The sequence below is a fragment of the Diadema antillarum genome, unplaced genomic scaffold (genome assembly GCF_040938485.1).
Source record: "Diadema antillarum isolate AM-2024a unplaced genomic scaffold, OU_Dant_1.0 seq00000423_RagTag, whole genome shotgun sequence".
Lineage (NCBI taxonomy): Eukaryota > Metazoa > Echinodermata > Echinoidea > Diadematoida > Diadematidae > Diadema > Diadema antillarum.
Genome location: NW_027271406.1, coordinates 681,256 through 707,049, shown reverse-complemented (window position 1 = coordinate 707,049; position 25,794 = coordinate 681,256). Strand labels below are relative to the sequence as shown.

Sequence of the window (25,794 nt, the reverse complement as noted above, 5' to 3'; positions counted from 1 at the left end):
TGTAATGAAACGAATTGTAAGTTTATCCAAAGTGATTTGAAATAGATTTAGACGTTATCAATCGGTTCTGATCAAATAGTATACTAGACAAAGTTTGAGACGGTCGTTAAAATATGTCTAAAGATATCTGGGGACATTTCATGAAGCACTTTGGTCGAATATTTTTTTGACAAACTGTTACAATCTACTGATATCCTTGCATTTGATTGGCTGAGACCAACTTTGTCCGACAACTTTTTCGGACAAAATGCTTCATGAAATGCCCCCCCCCCCCCAGGTTCCTTTAATTTTGAATTAACGACCCACTCACTAAGTGTTATAACTGTATGTGATATTCTACTTGCATATCAAAACAACATTTATTCCCAGCATCACGTTATTCTGTTTGAATTTAATGCTGTTCCTGCTGAATTTGTTCAAAGACTCGACATGCTGTCATCGCTATCGATATTAACAAGGCACGTGATAAAGCATAGTTTGGTGACCCCCGTGCGCGCGCACAGTCACTACATACACTGCAAAAGTCGCTTGTGCCCGTGTGTACGTTGAGCGAGTTGATGCTAGATTGTAGATTGATAATCAGATGTAACTGGAAAGGATAGTCACTGGAGCTTTCTTCACTTCTGACGATCAGTCAGAAAATATTCACTGTAATCCTTCACGGTGTGATCTCGTCTGTTTTGCTGCTACAAGCCTCTTTGGGACGTTCATCCCTTTCACATCTCGTTTGAAAACCTGAAAGGACTTCAAGGCTGCTTATATAGGAGAAAGATTATCAGATCTTGACGATCGTCGCTCAAATTTAGCCGCTAGGATTTGCTCTTTCTTTATTCCATCCCTGTTAGGGCTTGGTACTCTTTTTTCTGTTCTCCTGTGGTTAGAGACTGAAAATAAAAATAATTCATGATGGTGAGTTCGGACAAACAAGCGTTAGAAATGTCGGAGAGGGAGATTGAGAAAGGAGGCGATCACAAGAAAGAAAAGGGCGATGATGAGGTTCAGGAGGTCGAGAGAGAAGGATGGGGAAACAAAATGGACTTCATCATGATTTGCATTGGATTCGCTGTCGGCCTCGGAAACGTTTGGCGCTTCCCTTACCTGGTCTTCAAAAATGGTGGCGGTAAGTCCGACATAATCATTCCTGATGATGGTATCGTTTTAGCTGTCTTAACTACATACAGTGTATTAACACATTGTGACAATACAAGTAAAGTTTACCTCGTGGATATTTGGCATGTCCTGTCGTCCGTAGTGTGTAAAGCGCAAGACTTTGTTTTTCATTATATCCGCATTTTCAATCAAGCACTCGCTTATTCACCCATTCAGCCCTTCATTAATTCATTCAATGTTTTGGAAAAAGCAAAGACATTAATGTACTCGCATTAGTCTCATGTTTTAGCACTAAAGCTGTACAGTAACCTGCGTGTAATTCCTTGGAATTACATTTTGTATCATAATGTACGATCCGGCGGGGTATGTGCATGCGGCGACATTGTCCGCATAACATCCGAACAGCTGCGCAACGGGACAACAAACTCAACTCCTTATGCAGGTATTTTCGTCAAAGCATCGAACTTTAGTGTGCATGAAATACCAGTTAGGCTATTCGTACATACAATAGCCCTTGGGGAAATGAGTCTGGAACAGTTAGACGTGTTCACCTGCAAATCATCAATCGCACATAACTTGTCACTGGAACGAAACAAACAAGAAAACCTGACCACAATGAATATACTAGAACAAGACCTGTTTCATTGACAGTAAGGCGTTTTCACCGATATTTATCTAATGCAACTCATTCAGTTACGTATAAAAGTAAAAAAGCAACAAAAACAAACTAACTTTGAAACTGAATGATATGTTATGTTATATTATGTTATGTTGTGTTATATTCAACACAATATCTCCACAGCTCATGTCAAGTCAATTTGATCTTTATCTTCATTCCAGTCTTTGAGGTCATTTTATCCGGGGTTTTTTTTTTTAAGGGAAAATGTTTGCAAAAGTTGATTATTTAAAAAAAAAAAAAGGTGTTCAATTTATCATTCAAAAGAGTCCATGATTCTAAAATATGTCTAATTAGCGGGCAGTCTCTGAATAAAATGGAGAAGATCACTAGAGGGAATAAATACTTTGAATGCATGACTTGTTTCTGCCTGTGTAAGTTGCGAAACACACACACACACACACACACACACAAATGACAAGAATTGAGACATATAACTTGCATTTTCTTGTTGAATCTACATCATCGGGTGCAATACTTTGAGAAATTATCAAAATCGGAATTCAAGGGTATTCAATTTGCACAAATTTACCGAACAGCACAGACATGCTAGGGGGAAAAATGGGGGGGGGGAGATACTAGTAGTAGATGTCGATTAGGAATGTGGCGGGAGAATGGAGAAATATGACAACATTGGGTTGGTATTAACAGCAACAACATCGAGACTAATACAGATGAGCTCGTCAAACGACAGGTTGTAATGCGCAGGTAATGGTTGAGGGGTATGATTATTGTTCGTTGTCACCCTGGGTTGGTAGAGCAGTTGAAGGTGTGACGCAGACACCTGCGTTGGAGCTATTCGCGTGGCGCCAACACACCGGCGGCGAGCCGAGGCGCACTCAGCAGGGCTGTAGGGCGTGGTGCATGTACACTCTCGGCGGTGTTTGTATACTTGGCAACTGAACCGATCTCCTACCGAGTGTTAGAAACAATCAGGGACAATGGTTTAATGGATCAATGTCTTATCAAAACTAACTGTTGATGGCGTTGTCAATAGAGGAGCATCAGAATACCTCGTTTCCCGTTGTTGATCATTATTTAACCCATCACGAGGACAGAAAACGTACATGCTTATTATTGCCAGTAATTGCTGGCAGCCACGACGCTTGGCAATCCATCATACCGGCGATGCATTGAGGGTTGAACAAGGGTAATTGAGCATAACCTACAACCTGCTGTGAAAGGTCATAAACGTTTGTTTCATAAGACAGAAACCAGAATAAACTGGGAGCTCCATTGCATTCTGACAGTTAAGTGTAAGAATTATTTATTATGTATTAGAAGTGCGGGTAACATTTTTCTGTTAAAGGCACAAATTGTTGACATTTAGCACTGACCGAGAAGGTGATCACGGTGATGGAGAAAGATATGATAACAAAATTGATCACCCCGCGGGAGTAACACGCTCTGTCATACCATCATATCGCTACAGTTAGATTCTAGAAGGATCCACTTTTGTAGGTAGGCCTATTTGATTATTTTGTTGTTGTTGTTTCAGTTCTTACTTGTCCACATGATTTGAAATTGAATGTGATTAATCAGCAATATTGTCCAATGGCACTTTTTGATAGGTTCTCTTGAAATACACCTGTCAACTACCACAACACAACTGGGCCATGTTGCAAAAGTCGCAATCAAACATCACAAGTCAGATATCAGCCAATCAGAACGTAGTTATGTTTAATTTTCTGACTTATGTTTGATCTCATCTTTTATGCAACATGGTCCAAGATAGCCATTTCATACCGGAGAAATCAAGTTTATAACAATATCTCACATTACCCTTCAAGCCTGATTCTGCTCATCAGTGGGGCCGCTGAGTCACCTTAAACACGACGTATGAGTGGAAATAACTGTCAAATTTACTAATTCTCAAAGAAAAGCCGAGACAGGTGGTGATTAAAAGCCAAAGAGAGACCAGTTCTTCCCCAGACCGACACAAGAACACGTAAGATTATGTAACAAAACTACGGGAAGTGCACCAGAAACTCGTGTTCCTCATCGGATGCTGCCACGCCCCTCACAGTCCTCCCAATTCGCTGTCCCCGCATACGTGTCTAATTTTGCAGTGATTTCTTACCATCCATTCGTAAAAGATGGAGCGCGGCGACCACGAGTTTACCTTTTGATTCACCAGTGGCCATTCTTTAATTAAAGTTTTCCGACATTGAATATATTTTCTGTCAATTCCCTGTAAACTTTGTAGCCATTTCTATCAAGACGGCTAAACTATGTGAAACCTCCTTTGCTAAAACGTTCTTGTAGACTCTACATCAATGAACACACTGGAAATGGTAACATTCGCATCGACAATCCTTATTGCAGAGAAAATAGACTTCAAACCAGATTGACAACATCAGTACTTTGTACTTTCATGGACGTAAGATGCACTTAGTTTTTACTACGTTATTATAAAAGAGAGGGTAGACCGTTAGCCGTAAGTATGAGTACAAGTTGCTGGCAATGTGTTGTGTCATCAAACATTTTAAGTTTAAAAGTCTAGCATGTCGAGCAAACGCCTCAAAGTGGGTAAGCAGAAATGAATACAAGCTGCATGGAAATTTGATTATACCTTATCCGATTCGTCAGGACACCAGGGAATCTGTTGACAATTGCGTCATAATTGAGAAGTTGATGGTCACGTTGCTCGGGGCAACGCTTGAGTAATGTTACGGTGTGAATGACACATCATCTTCACACGTACAATCTAGCCTTTTTCGATGATAGGGAAGCTGGGTTTGGAGAGAATCAATATGGGCAGGTCGATGGCGGCTGAAATATTGTCAAAATAATATCCTCTTATTTTCTTTTTTTTGGGGGGGGGGGGGGGTAGGGGGAGGGGCGATGAGATGTGATTATGAAATATTTTTCCAAATTAACACAAACGCGCAACATTAACAACAACAAAAACACATCATACACAAACGCACATCAACAGACCAACACACACGCACATAATTTGTACTCGAAATCGTATTTACACGTCACATTTGGTTTTGATCTACTTCTTTATATATCCAGTACTTCTTTCCTCCAATACAGTGACAATAATTGATACAAATTGATATAAAACATGAAAAAGTAAAATATACACATCAATAAAGGAATTGTCTATTTCGTAACAACACTGAAGCGATGAATGTCATCAATATCACCCTCTTGTTTCAGAGGAGTGTATAAACTCAGGAAGAGTGTGTGTATATTGAGAATAACCATGCACCACAAAGTAAATAAGAGCCATATTAAGGATTTTGAAGATAAAATTGTGGTTTGTTTAAAGCTCAATGGAAGATAACGTTCATTTGTATATGGGCTGTGGTCTGTTAGTCAATCCATTGAATATCAATATCATCTGAGTTTAACTGAATCTCGGCCATTACCTGTTTGTTTATGAACCTTTGTTATGAAGAAAGTAAATTGCTTTCGGAAGAACATAACCCGACATCCACAATTCACGTAGAGCGCGTACTACACAACGCACCGTCCATTTTTCTGCTTGTTTGTTTGTTTGTTTGTTTGTTTATGTCTATCTATCTTCCTGTCTACACATTTACATCTAACGGTCCTCTTGATTAGCGACGAATATGCGGGTAGTAACACTGTAAAGACACTTCCCAGAAATTGCCGGAAAAGTTACCCTTGAGTTGCCCAGCATGTTGAGGGTCACACTTCACGCTCGTTCATAAGCGCGCTACGCATGACTTGCGTGACAGGTGAAGAGTGGGGGCGCAATCCCTCCTTGAATATTGGTAGCACGTCGATGCCGTCGCCATGGATTTTTTTTTTTTACCTTTGTTCTGCCTTCTTGCGTTATGTTTTGCAGCTTTCATATAACTGCCTTTGTACAGTGCACTCCCGTTATAACGAACACTGTTATAACAAAACTTCCGGTTACAACGAAGTAAAGATGCCGGCCGCAACATTGTCCGGTCTATGTTTTTTATTGCTTATTTGTTCGGTTATATCGAAATTTCGATATAACGAAAGAAAACTGCCGGTCCCGAGGACTTCGTTATAACGGGAGTCCACTGTACAATGTCTCGCTTTTAGATGTTGTAGAGTACTACTAGCAACATGAAAAGAACATTTGACACTCGGCTATCCTGTAAACCTCATAAGGTCATTTTCCTGCATTAAAAAAAAAATCTACAATATCAAAACTCGACTATAATCTCGCTTTCGATATGAAAGGGAGCAAGCAAGTTATCAGTCTCAACAAAACTCAATTTTAAACGCTTTTGTGAGTTAGGCTTCAAAAGTGTTTCAGACAATAACCCTGAAGCAATGTTAGTGAAAAACAAAGATTTTGTCAATTTATCAGAGCGCCATTAAATGAATGAAAAAGCTCTCTTTTTTCACAAATATCATAATCTCGCTGTCTGCCATTCTAGTCATCACGTGACTATGCCTACTCTTCATCGCACGTCTTTACTGACTTTCGGCGGAAACATGACTGCTGCAGTAACGAGTCAATTAATGAATAATGGCTATCAAGGCGGCACTGCGACAAACGACAGGTCGTGAGATAAGAAGAAAAAGAAGGAATACACTAAACTGCACGTCTGTCGTGCATACAACCTCACAGACAAATTATATTGAATATAAAACGACTTGTCCTTCAAATAGGAGCAAATGAAAAAAAAATGCAATTTACGATTTAGAATAATTTGATTAAATGGCATATATGCCCAAACCATGTTTGAAAGTTTGATTGATTTTCATCCAAGGTAAAGCATGAAGAGTTTAGTAGCGTAAACACATAACAAAATTATAATCACTGCTCTTCATACAAGGACATTCGGCATGTAAACACACACAGGTTATCGTCTTAACAAAAAAAGAAATAGAATAAACTTTTCCCTCCGTTCATGTCATTTCCTTTGATTACGTCAAAATCTAGAAATCATTATCCAATTTCAAAAGACCAGACTGTGCAGTGTCCTCTTATTGACCGAATGTTCTTGTTCGTTCAAGTAAATTCGTTGGTTACGTATAATAGCCAGCTAGAGACAAATTAAATCTAACTGAAAAGCCGACATGAGCTAGGAGAAAAGACTTCAAGGTCCTACAAACATGTCAAAACATTCCTATTGTCTCACAAAGCCCCCATTTCGGAGAATCTTTCATTATCAGAACGTAGTACCATCGCTTTATCGAAATTCATCAAATTTAACGTTCTAAGCAGTCTTGACTTTCGCTGGATCCGAGACCCGACCTTGCCTATACGTTCATATAATTGTTTCCTCTAGATTTCTCATTAAGATAACAAATTCAAGGATGAATTTACATTCCAGTTCATTTTCCTCACGTCAGAGTATACTACTATACTTACAGTTTCTCTTTTCCCACAGTTATGAAAACAACGTCTTCCAATAAAATGCTTCTCCACAATGCTTTTTTTATATTTAAAAAAAATCATAAGATATAGGCACAACATGAAGAAGTTTTTCAGTCACCAAGACAACACAAAATAAACAAATGATAGTTCTGCTTCACAATTCACTGCAAAAAGAAAACATGTTAAGCGCAATTAAGGTAAGTACAAAAGGGTGCAACGCACTTTCATCCGTCAGTCCATGAATTCATTATCCTAGTCACTGTCTTGGTGCTTGGTGTAACTTGTCAACTGGCGACTCTTTTTATTTGAATGTACGAGATTTTTCGTTTTCATGATCAGGTAGGCTTCAAATCTTCACCATCATCATAATATACAGATCAGTTCTGATTTCATAAGATATAAGAAATTGAAAATGATTAGTATCCACCTTTGAAAGGATATTCTCCAATCATTGCGACATTGAGATAATCGATTCTTCCAATGGTAAATGTATTGTGATGATCAAAGGTAGATATTGCCATTTCATACTGCGATCTCTACTATCTCATCATGTTATACATGAGCATGATTAACGCCTGAGTAATGTTTGAATGCAGCATCATATACGAAATGAGCGATTCTTATATACTCAAGATACATTTTGGCAACCCCTGACAAAAGGAATGTGAAGTATTGTCCAGATAGAAGGTTATGCATGTCGCACCATGATGATCACTGTAGTGGACAACCGACGTCATCACAACCACTCAATCATTTGTGTTTTGTCGCCATTGATAATGAAATTACTTTACGAACGCATACTGCTTTGTGAGTTATCTCAATTGTTTCTTTCAGCTGTTAATCTGAAATGTCAACGTCTCTTCATGTAGTCAAAGACGTCTATAGCGCAGCCTGTTAAACACTAAAATGTGTTCATCTTTATTGGTAATTATCAAATCCTTGAGAACAGAATTAAACGATCGAACTATTTCTCATAATGATGGAAGATGCCGAAACAATTATGCTTTTCTCCTCCATCAATGAAAGGCAATGAATGAGAAAACATCTTCATTTCCAGACTCGTTTTACAGTTATTCCTCTCCCATGCAGGTTCGCAACGTTGACATGTCGCTAATAGTCTTAATGAGTAACCCATTGCGCCTTTCTGTGACTAATTAGTCTGTTGCGGGGATGGGGATTGAGGCTTAGTAAATATTTGAATTTAAGGGCTGTAACTTTTCTTGGTTGTGATTACACCAACTGTGTTTGATTTAACCTAGGCGTTTGTCGAACTTTGCCCTCAATGCAACCCGATTTGACCCCTAGCCCGTAACTAATCTTACAAAATATAATGGGAGTATGCCTCATTAATTTAAGTCCTTTTGTTCATAGAACCTCCCGAAAAGTAGAATGCATTTCGTAATCACTGTGTTGCACAAAATCTTAAGATGGTAGTCCTCAAAGCATTATGTGAATAGTCTGGAACACAGATGGCTTATCGAGCTCACAAATACATGTAGGTCTTCTCCGTAATCTCATGATAAAGACATTTAATTGAATGGAACAATGCGACAATTACAACCTGATTAGTTCGCTTGCGTTATTAGGCGGTGACGCTGAGAAGACAGACGACCAAAATGAAACGGTTCCAGAAGAAAGAATTTAATATCCTCCTGTCACTTGTTTAGCCCTCAACCAAACTTAAAGTTGAATCGAGATAAAACATGTAATTAAAAAACAGTCTGATAGGTATATTATAGAACATGAAAAACGATTTAAGATCGATTCAATAATTGAGTTATGAGCACTGATTTTGAAACTCCCTTCCCCTTCAGAAGTTATCTAAGACTGATCTGGGCCCCGTTTTATCAAAAGATATAATCGATTATAAATTCCCTTATACCACACAGGCTGCCATAAACTTATTGATAGAAATCAACTATGTTATCAATTATAACTCTTCATAAAACAGGGTCCCTGATACCTAACTCCAACCGGAAGAGCGAGAGAAAGAAGAGGATGAATAGCAGTGAGACCGAATAACATAATTTCCCGTTTGAAGTTCATTTCAAATTGCCACCGATAGCCCATCATAAAAGGTATAGCTTCCCACCACCGCTGGCTCAAATTCTTCGATGGAATCTTGATGAGCCAGCAATTTTGGAGCGGGCAATGAAACGATGTTTTCACCTCAAACTTAATTCTTCTTTGTTCGGACTTTACTCTTGCAAATAAACTCATATTCTGTTTCGCAAGCAACCACTCGCAAGTATTGTGGCAAGAAAAAGGATAAGATTGGAAATGGGTTAAATTGTTTGAGCATATAAGAACTCTACCATAGCCTTTCTGTGCCAGGGACTTTGGACAGTGTGTGCAACGCTATGGGGCTTCTACTGCCAGTCAGCACTTAAAGCCCACAAAAGGTTTAGTAAGAGGATATTATCCCCTTTACTTAAATCCTTCCAGAGCCATGCAGTGGCGACTAAATTGCCTACAGCGTCAATAGTACTTTAAGATGACGATGTTGAAATAGTAATGCACAACACATCGAGAGTAGTGTGTTGCATGTTTGCAGGTTTTTAACTTGGTCCGCATTCTTATCGATTAGTTTAGGATACTTTAAAGATTAATTGTTAATAATTCTAAAGCATTTTTATTTTCATGATACATTTTCTTGATACTTCCTTTCTGGACAGCAGTGAAGAATTTGATTATAGCCTAATTTGGAACTCTTCTATGCAGGGACATCTGAACTGGCTATTGTTTCCTTTTGCACAATATGATTTTAAAAAAAAATAACAAAAAAGGAACGATCCATCACACTAGTGATGATGAGGTATGTGCAGAATTCTGCCAAACCAAGATGAGTCGTTTGTATCTTCTCAGGAATAAGGTGTGGGACGGGGAATCGTTGAATCGCTGAATTCGATAATATAATTTGATTTGAGGAACTTCGGTTCCAAATAACTTTCACTGAAAAAAAAATCAACCCACCCTCCTTCGAGATCAGTTCTAGGTCTCGCTGAGAAAATCGAATTGTCTGATGAACTCAATCAAACAAAGAGTAGGAAAATGACAGGAAATGCACTGAATTTGCGCTGTATCTTCGAGAGTTCTTCTTTACGGGAGTTCAAAATAAAACCATGACTATACGTATCGGAAGCGAATTTTCCTGAGGAATAACTTAAGTGCTAACCTTATCTCAGAAATAAGACAAAATCCAAAGGTAACCTTTCTTAAATTCAAGTCTGAATTATGATATCTCCAATTGATGCCCTGTAATCAGGCAGTAGAAACAATACCAACAACAAAGCAATAATCTAGTTTGCAATTGATGCACCAAAGGATACCGTCATAATTTGTTTCTTGTGACCATAGTTCGTACAAAGACTTACAAGATTTTTTCTTTTCATAATGATGAAACTGAGTGAAATGGAAGAGATAGCTGTTACTGGAGGTGGAATAGTAGAAAACCTGTAAAACACACTCACAAGGAGCTAATCATATCGTAGCACCAGTAGTCTCCTTCTCATAATCCCATTAGGGGTATGGTGTTTACCTGTTTCGAACACTCGTCTTACAAGTCTTTGTCGTTCAGTTGGTGCCCGTGCATGTTCCGACAAAGTGACATTCACAATGAGTATATGAGCAGGGGACGAAAATGAAAACACTGCAAGATTTTTGAGAGAATCCCACAACTGCGATCCCCTCTCCCAGAGGGGGGTTGATGGAACTACAATCTCCCAATCAATGATGATTGTCAATTATCTCTCTGGATTTATGGATTACCAACTGTGCGAAAATGAAGAGGTAGTCAAAGATATAGCTGACTTCGTAGACGGGGGCCACGCATTTGCGAAGACGATGTACGTGATAGCGTGTCGCAGTTTTAGTTCAATTGCAAGTACTTGGGATAACGTGAAAGCTTCCAGGGGAGCATATACGTGGTAGGGGATTTGAACAAAGCTTACATTTCGCTTGTCCCTTCTGGCATATAAATATCAAACAATATAGTGTCATAAGAGTAGACCAGGGAGGTAGGAACTGTATGATATAAAGAGACGCTTGTCTGCAAGTTGTAAGACAGATGACCGCATGATATAAAGAAAAAATTTCACAACAACAACTCTTTACAATTATATTGCTGAGAGCTGCACAGATGTAGTTGACAACAATTAACACTGCAAGTTTATAGCCGTAGGTTTTTATCGTAAACTGTTTCTTTGCAACATCGAAATCATATGACCTAATGAGATCTTTACGAGATATCAGATGTACTTATCAGTGTTTACCGTAATTTTAGAGACTTGATGGGCCTTTTGTCAACAGTTCCATTCAAAGTCCATATGAGGCTAGGAATGCAAGTCACCTTTTTATTGAAATGTCAGGTATATTTGCATTAACTTTGAGATATATACATATATATATATATATATATGAGTGTGTGTGTTGTATATATATATATATATATATATTTGCTACTTATCAAATTCTCTACGAGAAAGCAAAAATTTTCAGTCTTTTCATAAATCTCAGAGAAAACGTATACTATGGCATACGGAAGTGTGTTTATTTCCAACAATTTGAATCTAGAATCCCTTCCCTATTAAAATATGATAATGACTGTTCATGTTCTTATTTTCTAGTACATCTTAAAGTGTTCTCTAGTGCTTAGATACATTAAAACAATTTGAGATTAATATTATTTTTGAACTGAAGCAATTTCATATAAATATGCTTTGAGATATCTCCCGTCTTAAACTGTTGATTCACGAAAGCGCTTAATGACAACATAAGGCAATAATAAACAGCAATGAAAATTTAGCACCGCACTGTCGACCTCAAATCTCTGTGTGTGCCCGTGTGTCTGTGTGTTTGTCTGTCTGTTTGTGGCTGTCTGTAGATCCATCACTTAAAGAAGGAAAAAATGATATTTTGTAAATGACTTGAAGAAACCTCTTGATATCATGACCACATAAGGCTAAGGAACCATCACTGACATGCATACTTCGTTTAGCGATGGTTACACGGTATGAGCTGACGCACAACCGACGTAGCAATTGCGTCGAATTGGTTCGTGTAACTTGTGTACAGTGTACACGCATTTTGTCGCAATCAATCTAAAACAATAATATAAAAAAAAAACTGCGCCATGGGTCTTTTTGTTTTGCTTCGTATAGGATATAATCTCACATTATCATATTACTTTCATCTGCCGTTTAAATCCGTCACAGCGCCAATTGAACCCACACAGGTCTAACACTATGTCAAGAGAGCAAAAATGTTCTGCAGTGACGCAACGACTACAACAAGCGTTGTTGTCTGAGTTGATATTCCTAATCGCAACTCATGATTATACCCATGTACTCATGAGTGTCGATTGGTTTGCTCTGATCAAGGAGCTATTACATACTCCCTGCTCTGATGGAAGAAGAGGGGTCGGCTTCTTGCTAGGCGCGTATGACGTCAGTGTGCGTAGTCTCCTTTTGACCTCGTGAGGGGGCTGTTGGGTCTCCGCCCTCTTTAGCCTTATTTGATCACGAGGAGTGCGAGGGAAGCCCAGGCAAGGACGGGAACGAGGGGGAGGAGGACGGGTAGTGAGAGCCAGAGGCGTTTATTTGGAGCCAGTCGTGTCAGAAACATTCCGTCTCACATCATCTTCAGACCATGCAGACAGGTTTAGTGAAATATTTCCTCCTCTACTCTCCTCCTCCCCCTTCTTTCCCCGTCTTTCTCTCTCCCCTGCCCCCCCCCCCTCTCTCTCTCTCTCTCTCTTCCGCCAGGCCGACATTCTCATGCAGTCTTCAAGGAGTTCATGGTACAAGTGCACAAAAATAGGCGCACAAATATACACTTACACACATTTTTAGAAATGCATGTTTGGGTGATATGTAACTGATTCAAAAAGATGGTCAGTGAGGGAGCCATATGAGAATAAGCAGAAAACATAGATGGAGGAAAAGGGAGAAGGGGCGGTAATTATTGATATCTTACAGTGTTTTCTTCCCTCTTACTAAATCTACATAATAAAATTACATCAACCGTATTAATGCAGAAACCAAGAAGATACATGTACATCATGTACATCGTTGGTATTCCTGCAAAGATTCGGTGGAACGGAGACAGCACGATTATAGCAATACATGTTTATTGCATATAACATTTCATTCAGATGTTCTACATCCATGACATCTTTGACTAAATTACCCTGTCAAATGATCTTCCTCTTTGTTAAAAAAGAAGAAAAGAATCGTTCATAATATGCCTGAAATATCAACGAATGCTCTGTCACCGTGGAATGCAACTGGAGCAATGGAAGGTTATATCACACGATTCATATTCTCTCTTTCTTTGTATACGGGGCGTGTGGTACGATAGTGTGTCGGGATACTGGTTTGCTGCATGATTTTGTTTTTGTTGTTGTTGTTGCTAGCTTGACCTTGGGCGAGACACACTATAGGAGTCGACATCATTTTGCTCTTTTTCTGGTGTAACTTTTATAGCTCCCTTCTCTTCGTGAGGATGGCACATGATGCTACATGATAGTAAATAATGATATGACCTAAGGACGGACATGGGCATGCCTTGACTTTGGCGACCAGTTAGTTTCGGCAGATGACGGTGTACAAAAGGACGTGTTCTGTATACGATAAGGAGCTGTACATCATTTTTACCTCCTTGGTTACGCTGCCATGAGACTATACCCAAACGAGCCAAAGCAAGAGTCCTCATCGTCATCACTGCCATAATACATTCAGCAGACATTGTACCAACAACAACAACAAAATTAAAGGCTCCATATTCATCTTCTCTAACATAACGATTTCAATGTGAGCAAGCTTTAACAATAAAACAATTACTATTGAGATGTAAGAATACATTTCTGTCTTTAATAATACAAATATAAATAAGAGAATACGGAACAAGAGAAAACAAACAAAAATACAAAATTAGGATACCACTTCTCATGTCTCATTCAAATCATTATGTCACGTATATTTTTCCTTGCATTGTATATGTGTTAAAATTCTTTTTGTCCATTTCTAATGTGTGCGTGTTTGTATGTACTGTAATTAATGCAACAGAATAAGCAAGTGTACACATAATTATAATGTAGGTGTCAAATAAGTAATTTGATTCGAGGTTTTAATCGACGTTTGATCAAATGCCGAACCTTTAAACTTTGCACCCTAACAACAGTAAGTGGTTACGCCATGGCAATTTAAGAGTAATTATCTGATGGTCGCAGCTTGATAACGACTGAATCGCTCACACGATATCTCTTCATCAGTTTGTTTAGTCTTTGAAGCATATATCAAAACATACTTAGAATTTACCATGACATGTATGAGTTGGCAAGCAGACACAATTTCTGGCATGGCAAAAAAAAAAAAAAAGAAGAATATATATATATATATATATATATATATATATATATATATATATATATATATACTTTGATTCGCGCAGAAGAGTGAAAGACCAAAAATGGGTTTGTTTGTTTTTTTCTAGTTATTTCATCATAGTTGAAATAATTTGATGGTTGAAGGTGACTTCGTGGAGTGTCATGAGATGTGTTTTATCTTGCTCACCCAAGATAACAACTTCGACACATCTGCGCCCTTCTCAAACGTATAGTTGATAAATCAACAGATTACACAGCGACAAATCTTGGATTTATCGTGGAATGGTATAGATTGCTCATTATGTATTTGTGACAACTATAGCAAACACACCCATGAAGCAAACTAGATAGGGCGAAGTGTGTTATGAGTGAAGGGTGTTTAATTACCGGATTGTTTAGTTAAGGTGGTATCTTGTATGTCATCGTTTTTTCTTCCTTGTGGTCTCTATCATACATGAGCTTCAATTATTTCATTGTCTCTATTCACCTAAATTCATCCTACTCTCTTATTAATCTTATATACATGAATCCATCTACCCTGTCTATGAATGTCTTGCAAGCATTTAATCCGCATACCTCCGAATCCCTTCGTCATGATTAAGGCTGCTTGTACCTCCATTATATCGCTCTTATAATAATTTGCCGTTGTTTAAAGTTGCTAAATTGCGATGAAACATGTCTGTGTTAATCCCTCATACACGTACACATGCTCAAAATCCATGCACAAATGCATGTTGTCACCTTTTAAACACAAACACACACTGACCGCCATGTACTCTGAAGTACACTTAAAATCTATTTTTGGGAAACGTTTCAGTTTCTTTAGATTGTATTTACATTTGCCTGCAAGTCGAAAAAAAAAAAAAACATTGACAGTGGACCCCATAATGGAAGACCCCTTTAGTGCAGCTGAATAAAGGCTATCCAGCCATCTGTCAGATGGAAAATCAAAACAAATAAAGCAGACAGGATGAAAGAAACTGTTATTTTAAAAGTTCATGTGAAACGAAGTTTCAACGTTTATGGTTGTGAATAGCAAAGAAATGCAGAGTATGTTGATCACAAATTGCAGTGATAGAAGAGGTGATCAACTGGTTTGTGCTAAGATATAATCATTACATCCAACACACAGCCACAAGGGGGGGGGGGGCAAATGGAAACACCCGTGTCGTAAATCTGCCAAGAACAAGAAAAAAGAAATTCTTCGCTAATCTTCTGACAAAAACGAGCAGAAATAAAAGCTACTGACTCGTTATGCCCATATATAGGGCATCTGGCGAGTCTCGAACATTGCTAACGAAAACTGTCGAGTCTCATAGCGAAAGTTTTGAATAAAATGGAGTATCAAAAGTGAGAGTTACCATGATCATTAGTTAGATCGTCACTTAAAATTGATAAGAATCATAATGTGCTAGACTCCGGTTTATCAACCGATAGGTTTATCAACCGGTACGAATTATGATTATTTCTTCATCTGACTCTTTGCTACAGGTGCCTTTTTGATCCCATACTTCATCTCGCTGTTCCTGTGCGGAGTTCCGGTCTTCTTTCTCGAGATCTCCATTGGTCAGATGTTACAGGTGGGCGGGATCTCCGTCTGGGAGATTTACCCTGTCCTGAAAGGTGAGCGCCCTCTCTTGTTTCATAACCGACAAGTCGCCATACATTCCTTGAAAGAAGTATTTTCTGTTCATTATCTTGTTGAAGAGACGAGTTTGTAGCTTTCGAGTATTTACTAAGCTTATTATAAGACTGATGAAGGCATATTTGTTTCAGTCAGTACCTGGTGTGCTTCTTTGTGATAGGACATTAGTAAAGGTCATTTGCTGGATTTGATGCACTTTTCAGAACACTAGTCACTCATGACAAGCACACTGAAATTATCAGATCGTTCTCATTTGTTCTATTTAGTGAAATTTACCCTTCTCTATCGCTTTCCTTCAGAGTTGTCGATTTTTTTTTTCAAAATCAGTATCATTTACGTTTCTTTCCAATTGTCCTGTGTGGGCAAAACGCGCTCGCCTGCTGCACGATCCACCTCCGTCCGTTTACCAGAAGACGGAATCCTCCATAAAGCTGTTAAACATGGATTGTTTTCCCTCTTTTTTTCTCTCTCTCTCTCTTTCTTCAACTTTCTACAGGTGTTGGTTTTGCGGGCGCCACTATCGCGGCCATCATGTGCACGTACTACATCGTTATCTGCGCCTGGTCCTTCTTCTACCTCTTCTCCAGCTTCACCAGCGAGCTGCCCTGGGGCGACTGCGATAACAGTTGGAACGATCAGTACTGCCTCGACCCTGCTCTCCAGGAAAACTGCACAGCGCCCTCACAGGACCTCTTCTGCAGCTACAACGACAGCAGCCTTGAACACGTCGTCTACCTCAACAGGAGTGTGAGCGAGTCTCCCGCTCAGCAGTTTTGGGAGTGAGTTCTTGAAGGCTGTCAAAACTCGTATGCAAATCCATTCCATTGACTAAAGACTATCTGATTTAAAACACATTCATGAGAATAATGTGTGTGTATTTTGAGAAATCTTAAGGTACAAACGATGGGCAATTCGAATGTTGCACACTGATGCAGTGTGGGAAAACGCCCCGGCGTGTTCGGAGCAGTCTGTTGCCGCGTCCAAACCTGTCGAATAGCCAAAGGATTTTGAGTCTGTGCGTTACGTCAAGTTTGCTAATCCAGACCTACTCACTAGGTTCAAGCTCATAAGGCTAGTTTTTCATTTCGCCCTTCGTGAAAGAACAATGAATGTGAAGTAGGGGGTACCGAAAACTTGCGTTTTTCAACTATCAACTTGTAAGGACCGAAATTCTTCTCCTTTGCTGTCCATGTGGAAGAAACATACGATAGAAACACATGCTGAATTCATCGTGTGTTTCTTCCAAATGACCAGTGAAGGAAATGAGTTTTGGCCTTTGTAAGTTTACCTTCTTAACAAAGTTTACGACTACACATCTCCCCGAAAATCAATACACAATCGTGACATACTTTCTGTCTCCACTGCGCAAATTACATCAAACCAGAAAAACTAATTACAACTACAAGAATATTCATGATAAACTGATGAATGTTCTTGGAGAAGTTCGAAACTACTGCAAACAGATATGAATATCACTATATTTTTTCTTATTCTTTTTTTAACTCTTCTCCCGGCAGAAAACGTGCTCTAGGAATCAGTGATGGCATTGATGAAATCGGTGGTCTAAGATGGGATCTGGTCGGGTGCCTGGCCCTGGCCTGGATAGTTACTTACTTCTGTATCTGGAGGGGTGTCAAACAGACCGGAAAGGTAGGCCTGTATATCAATAAGACCCAACCTATGAATTCCCTGCAATATCAAAAGAATCCGCTTACATATCAAACGAAATTTCTCTGTGCCAAAAAAATAGTGTACATAATACATGCTGTCAATCAGATTTGTATACATATCTTTGCACTACACACCTTGGATGATTTCAAACTTTCAAGCTGTAAAATTGATATCATAATGGTCATTCATGTACACGCTTTACAAGGTTAATTAGGAAAGGTCTTTTAACAGTTCTTCTGAAGCACGAAAAAAGGAGATTTCAGGTGTATATAGTTATGTTCAGTGAGCTGCAATTAGCTAGATACCATTCAATTTGGCTGTTTTAAGTGTTGTATTTAATATTCACATACTGTTGAATCGCAGATCGTGTGGTTCACCGCGCTCGTGCCGTACGCCATTCTCTTTGCGCTACTCATCCGAGGCCTAACGCTACCTGGTGCGCAGAAAGGCATCGAATTCTACGTAACTCCAGATTGGGAACTCCTCAAAACCCCAACTGTAAGTATAAGCACCATAAAGATTATTGGCGTGTAAACGCCCAAATGAAGGTATTCTGACAATAATGTTTTGTATCTACATAGATATCTGAGCTCGTGAGTATGCTCTATAAGGTGACTGCTTTTAAGGATTTATCTGACTTTACGTAGTTCATGAAAATATAATTGGGTAATGTTTATGTATTTAGGATATGATATAGTATGATATGATACAATGTAAAATGATATAACATAACTTAATATAATATAATGTAATGTAATGTAATATAATATAATATAATATAATATGATATAATATGATATAATATAGTACAATATAATATGATAATAAAATATTAATATATCACATCATTAATACAATATGAGTGTGTACAAAGGCATATGCACAGATTACTAAATACAACTGTTTTGCTTGCTACATCAGTTACAGATAGAAATCGATATCAATATCACAATATCAATTATTATTTTTGTTGCTTTTATAGGATTATTCCCTTTCCTGCTCTTACTAATCATTTCGCCGTTTTTCTCACATGACAGGTTTGGGTTGATGCTGCTACTCAGATCTTCTTCTCCTACAGCGTTGGTATCGGTTCTCTCATCTCACTGGGAAGCTACAACAAAGTCAGGAATAATGCCCTCATGTGAGTTCAAAAAACGCCTTACATTACATACAGCCTAACAGACAGAGAAAAAAAATAAATATGACGTCTGTTTCAAACAAGTATTGTAGATATTTCGAGAGAAGCAGGCCTTTTTCCTGTTCAAAGAATCTTAAAGATTGATTAAACGAGGTGCATTCAAACTTCCATATGCATCTCTCCACTTTTCCATAGCAATATTAATGTTAACAATTGAACACACTTTAAACTGCACGCTAATTGAGGGCGGTGATCGAGTTAGGCCAGTCGGTATATATAGGCATTGACAGGTAGTACGTCTGCCTCACGATCCAAAAGACCCCGGTTCGACTCCCGGGTCCCACTAAGCAATAATGTATGTAATCATACTGTCCCCTCAAGCAAAGAGGCAAAAATGGAGGTCCCGCGTGAGAGAGTCACAATTCATGCACGTAAAAGATCCCGCTGCATTTATACATCGCAAAGAGCAGGGCGTTTAACCCGGTGAAGTGGTCCCGCCTTACACCTGACTGGACCCCATGGGAAGACCAGCTACTGCAGCTGAATATGGGTTATCTAGCAATCTTCTCAGATTGAAATGAAACAATGACAACACGCAATAACAACATTTCCCATTATGCTTGTCGCTCATCCTCAGTGATACACTCGTGGTCGGATTCGTCAACGCTGGTACTAGTCTCTTCGCCGGTTTCGTCATCTTCGCCATCCTCGGCTTCATGGCACACGAACAGGGAGTTGAGGTCAAGGATGTGGTCGATGAAGGTAGGAAAATAAGAATTGATTAATTTCTTTAAGTTTGGTTTGAGTATAATCAGCTCATACAAAGTGATGAAAGGTGCGAACGTTCTTCAGTGAGCAGTAGGCCTAACATGTTTGTATGTTGTTGTTTCTTTTCGTGTAAGTTTTAGTCACACGTTTCCCAATGGAAGCCGTTTCATCGTTGAGCGTAAATCTATACTCGGTTCATTATTTGATAACGCTTTATGATTAAGCATAAAATGTTGTTTATGAGGGATTAGTAGTACATATCTTTTTTGCCACCTACAGTATTTAGTTGACTAGGTTCATTGTTAAAGCAAAAATATACCCTTTCTTTCGTTGTTGGTTCTTTTTTAGGACCTGGTCTTACTTTCGTGGCCTATCCAACTGCTGTGTACAACATGCCTGGAGGGCCTGCCTGGTCTGTCATATTCTTCGCCATGCTGATCATGCTTGGTCTAGACAGTCAGGTAAACAAGAATCAAAGATAACATTGTCTCCCTCACTTTCTTTTCGTTTGCATGGATTTATGCACGTTTTCACTGAAAATCAAGATTTGTATCAGTAAAGTAGGTAATAACATTTCTATAAAGCAAAACATAGGCTAATCCGCAGTAAAACATTCCTCACTTAGAAACTATGTTTCCCGTATTAGAAATGTCTCCTAAAATTGACGCTGAAAATGAAAAAAAATGTTTTCTACTCAATGCTTCCCAGACGCATTCCCAGACGCATATCCTAGACGCACTTTATAAACCATGATGATTTCTTTAGAATCTTTTTCTCTTATTTTCTTTTTATTTCTAAAACAACAACATTTCTATAGAACACACAATCAATACGATTAGATTCGAGGTTATTTGTGAACAAACAATTCTGCCAAAAGCTGCAAATATAGCAAAATAAAAAGAAATGCATAACATGGTAACATACTGATCCAAGCGCTATCGATTTATTTTCTTCTGCCAAAAACAGTTCGCTATTTTGGAGGGTCTGGTGACGTCACTCATGGACGAATTTCCCCAGTACAATCTACGACAAAACCGAGCCATCTTCCTCGTTGTAGTGTGTGGCATCGATTTCCTTCTCGGACTACTGTGCGTTACTGAGGTACGAAGACTTATCTATGTTACATTTATATATGTCTGCCTGAATGTGTAATTTTGATGATTGATGGTGTGTGTGCATTTCCGAGTTTGTCTTAAACCGTTGCTTACAGTGATTTGTGTCAACCCAAGTGGGGATTGCTTCTGCTCATCTTATAATCACACGATTCAAAGTCCAGAAGGCGCACTTATCAACGAGTCACACAATGATATTATGTCGATAACATATTTGAATGGATATTTTTGTCGATAGTTCGATTTACTTCAAATCACACACCCATTTATTGGTTAATTGGAGTTTACATCGAAAAGGCACACACTGGTTGGTACCTATGTACACATCATTAGCGCAATTAACAAGTGGAGATCAATATTTGCTGAGTATTGTGCGCACCACAATAAAACTTTTGCAATATGCTCCATGCGCATGGTTGTATGTGATAAGACTCCCCAACTTTATAATCTGCATTTATTTCAAAATGTTTCAAACAGCTGTCCATCTATTACAATCAATCCTAATGATCACTACTACACAGTTTCATTCAATTTGTGTGTGTGTGTGTGTGTGTGTGTGTGTGATTTTTTTTTCGGAAGACATCACTGCCATGTAATTTAGCACTGTATGACTGCGTTCGTAAATATGATTGACATGGTGTTGTACTTCGTCGCTACACATCAAACAAGTGAAAGTACTGATATAAATACATGTATGCGATTTGTGCGTGTTACATTAGTCAGTCTCGTTTTGATAGCTCCCCGAAGGAGGCATGATTCGAATGAAACTGTGATGTAAACGAATTATAAGACAATACGGCAATAAGTTTCGATTGTTGATAAAACCAACGAACATACCTTTGCGGATGCTGGCGATGTGACTATGGACTCACTATGTCAAGACTGTAATTTGTAAAGGGATTCTTTTTTCCTAATTTTTCTCCCTACATAGGGTGGCATGTACTTTTTCCAGCTCATGGATTCCTATGGCGCCAGCGGCATGTGTCTTCTCTGGGTCACCATCTGGGAGTGTGTGATCATTTCCTACGGCTTCGGTCTCAAGAAATTCTACTCCATTATCAGCAAGAACATGGGCTTCACACCGGGATGGTACTGGCCACTCTGCTGGGCTGGATTCGCTCCAGCTGTTAGCTTGGTACGTTCTCCTCATCACCATAAGTTTTTATCGTGATGATGTTAATTATTTCATGAAGACTCTCTATCCGTGTGTTCAGGAATTATGGAAACATTGAAGGTCCAACCAATTTGAGAGTCCTGTTTTGTGTCAAAGAGAAACATATTTTAGCAACACGATCGTCTACATGTTGAAATGCAGACGAACAGGATCTTAACAGGAAGGAAAGCGAGATAGTTTGTGGTTGGCAAGAATGGGGCAAAAGGCTCAAGTATCGTATTCCAATGGGTTACTGGGGATGTTCCAAAAGATTCACTGTAATAATTACTGTATTGTTGTCGAACTTTTACCACTCTGCCTATAACAGTACACATTGAATTACAGAAATTGGTCTAGTCTCTATGTCTCATAACATCTTGATAGAACGATTTCTGGTCTGCACGGACATGACTTGTATTATAGTTGAGATATCATCAAGTAATGTGTTGGATACTATCAAAATGGCTCGAGGAAGTGGGTGACATTGGTCAGTTTATTGAGTTATAATATATACTTGATTTCAAATTAAAGCAACTGTTTCCGTAAATCACGGTTAATGCCATCAGTTGCATGTGTCTCAAGTATACCATTTTACCCAACGATGAAGTCATATAAACATATATCGAGAGCTTTGTGTGACGGCGGTATTCATTTTTTTTCTCTCTCAATTTAAACCAATACAGGGCATCTTCCTGTTCAGCTTGATCGACTACCAGCCAGCTAGGTATGGCGAGGACTACTACTACCCGATCTGGGGTGAAATCCTCGGCTGGCTCATGGCCATTTGTTCGATGCAATGGGTCCCCGTCTATGCCGTCTATATCTTCCTCACCACGCCAGGATCATTTATGGAGGTATGCAACATTGATAGCGATCTTCGCAGGGGTCTTAGTGATTCATAATATAGTAAACTAAATCAAATAACATTCAATTAAACCAATTCAAACGCCGATTTGTCTTTGTTTTTGTTATGTTCATGTATACGTTTCGACATCGAATTTCAAACATTAGCTGCATTAGTCATGCACACGAACTAGTAAGTTTTCATGGTTGTTCTCGAGGATAGTAAGAAAGGCCTGGTGTTCTCAAGTGCCTCATGCTTTCATGACAAGCATCGATGTTGTAATTTGATGACAAGAAACATTCTTCATTCAAGTTGTAACATTTGATATCAAGGATTTGCAAGTTAAATTAGTGATATTTCATCATGAATGTTTGCTCTCCATTTTCATTCTTTTTTTTTCTGAGGAAGGCTTACCCAACGAATAACTCTTAATTGATAACTGTTTTTCCCTATTGATGTACATCATGCAGTGCTTCGATTTTTTGGTTCGCTATGTATGTGTGTGTGTGTGTGTGTGTTTAAAAGATAGGACTTTTTCCCCAAATGATAAGCTATCGTTTTCACTTGGTTTACTCCTGCAGCGCATGCGCAAGATCACTACACCCAGGATACAACCAGCCAAGCCGGAAGATGACGACCAGACGATATCAATCGAAGGCAACCGGAGCGAAGGGTCGGACTCGTTGAATGCCAACACGATATCGCCACCGATCTACAATGTGGCCGTTGAAGACGAAAAGAAAGCAAATGGCGGTGTCGAAAACGTTGCCTTCAGTGGTGACGAATGAAGGACGGTCTCGACGTGAGAGTACGCCGCACACATCTATTGCATTATGGGGAAGAGTCAACGACAGCTCATTGGACTGTACGTAATCCAGCTCCTTACATGGATATGCCGACATGGGACTAGGCGAGCAAAAGAGGTTCTCTGGTGCTTCGTTTCACACGTCATCTTACCATGATCGCATCCTCGGGTTAGTAATTTCGATAACAATTCCTGCGCTGCCGTCCCGTCATGCCACCGAATTAAGAGCACACTATAGGTATCACTGTCCGATCGAAGAACGTACAGACACTTTTGTAACTTTCCTGCTTTTGTGGAAATGTCTACTTTTGGAAAAAGAGAAGAATGCTTCTGATGTTTGCTAGGGATAGTCACTTGATTCATTCTCCTATATATGGTATATGCTGCTTCAGACCCAATTTAGATGGACGTACCGGAAAACGCGTGCCAATGCAGTTAAAGGACAGAAAAAACTCGAAAATAAATGCAAATGACGTAATTTTCGAAGTCTCCGTTTTGTGTCAATGCAATGTATAGGTTTTTATTGTCTATACATTCATGAGACGGGTATCATGTCGTCGAGTGTATAGAGAGGCTGCGTCGCACGAATGAATCCTGGGAAGAACTCCAGTGCTGTAATTCTCTCTAAATCATTGTTTACTTGACTCTTGGGTCGTGTCCAGGCACTGTCTGTTGTAATGATGAAGTCCCTTTAAGATCAAACCGAATTCGAAAACGGTGTTGGTGAGAATTTCTCCAACGCGAGACATTCGTTTACCGATTAATAAGCTACGAAACGCTTAACCCCATTCTCTGCAACCAACGTGTGCCTTGTGTAGAACACACCGAGCTCGAAATCATGCCTGAAATATGCAAAATAACACTGCCTTCAAATTAAAGAGAGTGCACTGAATGTATCGTTTGAACCAAAAACAAAAAACAATGTGCCTCACTTTTCGATTCATTCGAAGTTTCTCCTCAATTTGATCACGAAAAGGACCTGCGGGATTATCGCCCCTTCAATGTAGAAGACGATGCGAAGAAATTATGGGTGCTGTGTTTATCCATGTCTCCTGAAAAAGGATGTGATTTTTTCTTCTTCATGCAGTCTGATAAATTAAGAAAGACACGTGTAAGCATTGATGTGCGGTGTATACTTTTCTTTACAATGTTTCACGCTGGCGTTGTTGTAGTGTAAATGTGTCAGGAAACACATGACTCTTTTAATATGAAAGTCAAACCAACCAGTTTGGTTGCAGTCATCGCATATTGGTTGAAGTCATTCATAGTTTTTTTTTTTCCATACTATTTGTTTTATATATACTACCATTAAGAACACGGCATTGTCACACTCATTTACTGCAGATATGAGATTATGAAGACAGAGTATCGTTTTTATAGATGTATTTTTTCGGGGGGGGGGAGGGGGAGGTCAACATAGCAACACTGTATCAGAGGGATGAAGTTTGGAAATTCACTTTGCCTTCCTTATTCTAGACAGGGGTTGGACTACCGGAAAGGCCGTGGCCCCTCTTTTGATAATCATGTCCTTAGAAGAAGACGTGCACCATCAGGCTTGTGCACCATTAGAAATAATAAGAAAGAGAGAGCAACGTGATTTCGCAATGCTGATCTTACTTAGAGTTTATATCTTTATCTTAGTTCATATTTTTGCGTTTTATCATGCAGATGATGATAGTGATGAAATCGTGTGGATGGTTACTCGCTAGCATTATACCGTCAGCATTTAACATCGTTATTGCCATAACTATCATTATCGTTGTCATAATCTTATATTTTATATTGTTATCTATTGTCGCATCATTATATGTGACATTCTGTGATGTCATAGTATGGTAGATAGCTCTAATCACTCTCTATAACCGAACACTTAAACTGGAAGATTTCTTTCTTTTTTTTTCCTACAAACGGGTGAATTGCATCCATCACATTCTTATAATTATAATTCTTATCATGGATGAAATGAGAAAATTAATGAGAAAAAGTCAGATAAAATCAACCTCGATGTTGATTCATATACTGTACTGCTCAATGATTCCGAATGCTTGGATCGTTAGATTGCAAATGCGCGCTGCATGGATCATTTATTGGATTTATCCTATAGTTTTCGAGTCAATAGTATGTAATAACTTATGCCTTTAGTGCTGTGA

The 25,794-nt window shown here is 38.9% G+C and overlaps 1 protein-coding gene across 1 annotated transcript; it reads left to right on the top strand.

Moving 5' to 3' along the window:
* The first annotated feature begins 537 nt into the window (after positions 1-537).
* Positions 538-24,802, top strand: LOC139732446 (sodium- and chloride-dependent GABA transporter 2-like). The gene is made up of 12 exons (XM_071643304.1): positions 538-1,120; positions 16,000-16,131; positions 16,650-16,932; positions 17,671-17,803; positions 18,188-18,322; positions 18,862-18,965; positions 19,600-19,724; positions 20,079-20,191; positions 20,697-20,831; positions 21,774-21,977; positions 22,679-22,849; positions 23,421-24,802. The coding sequence occupies exons 1-12, from the start codon at positions 904-906 to the stop codon at positions 23,625-23,627; spliced, it is 1,959 nt and encodes a 652-aa protein (XP_071499405.1). The 5' UTR covers positions 538-903; the 3' UTR covers positions 23,628-24,802.
* The last annotated feature ends 992 nt before the right edge of the window (positions 24,803-25,794 follow it).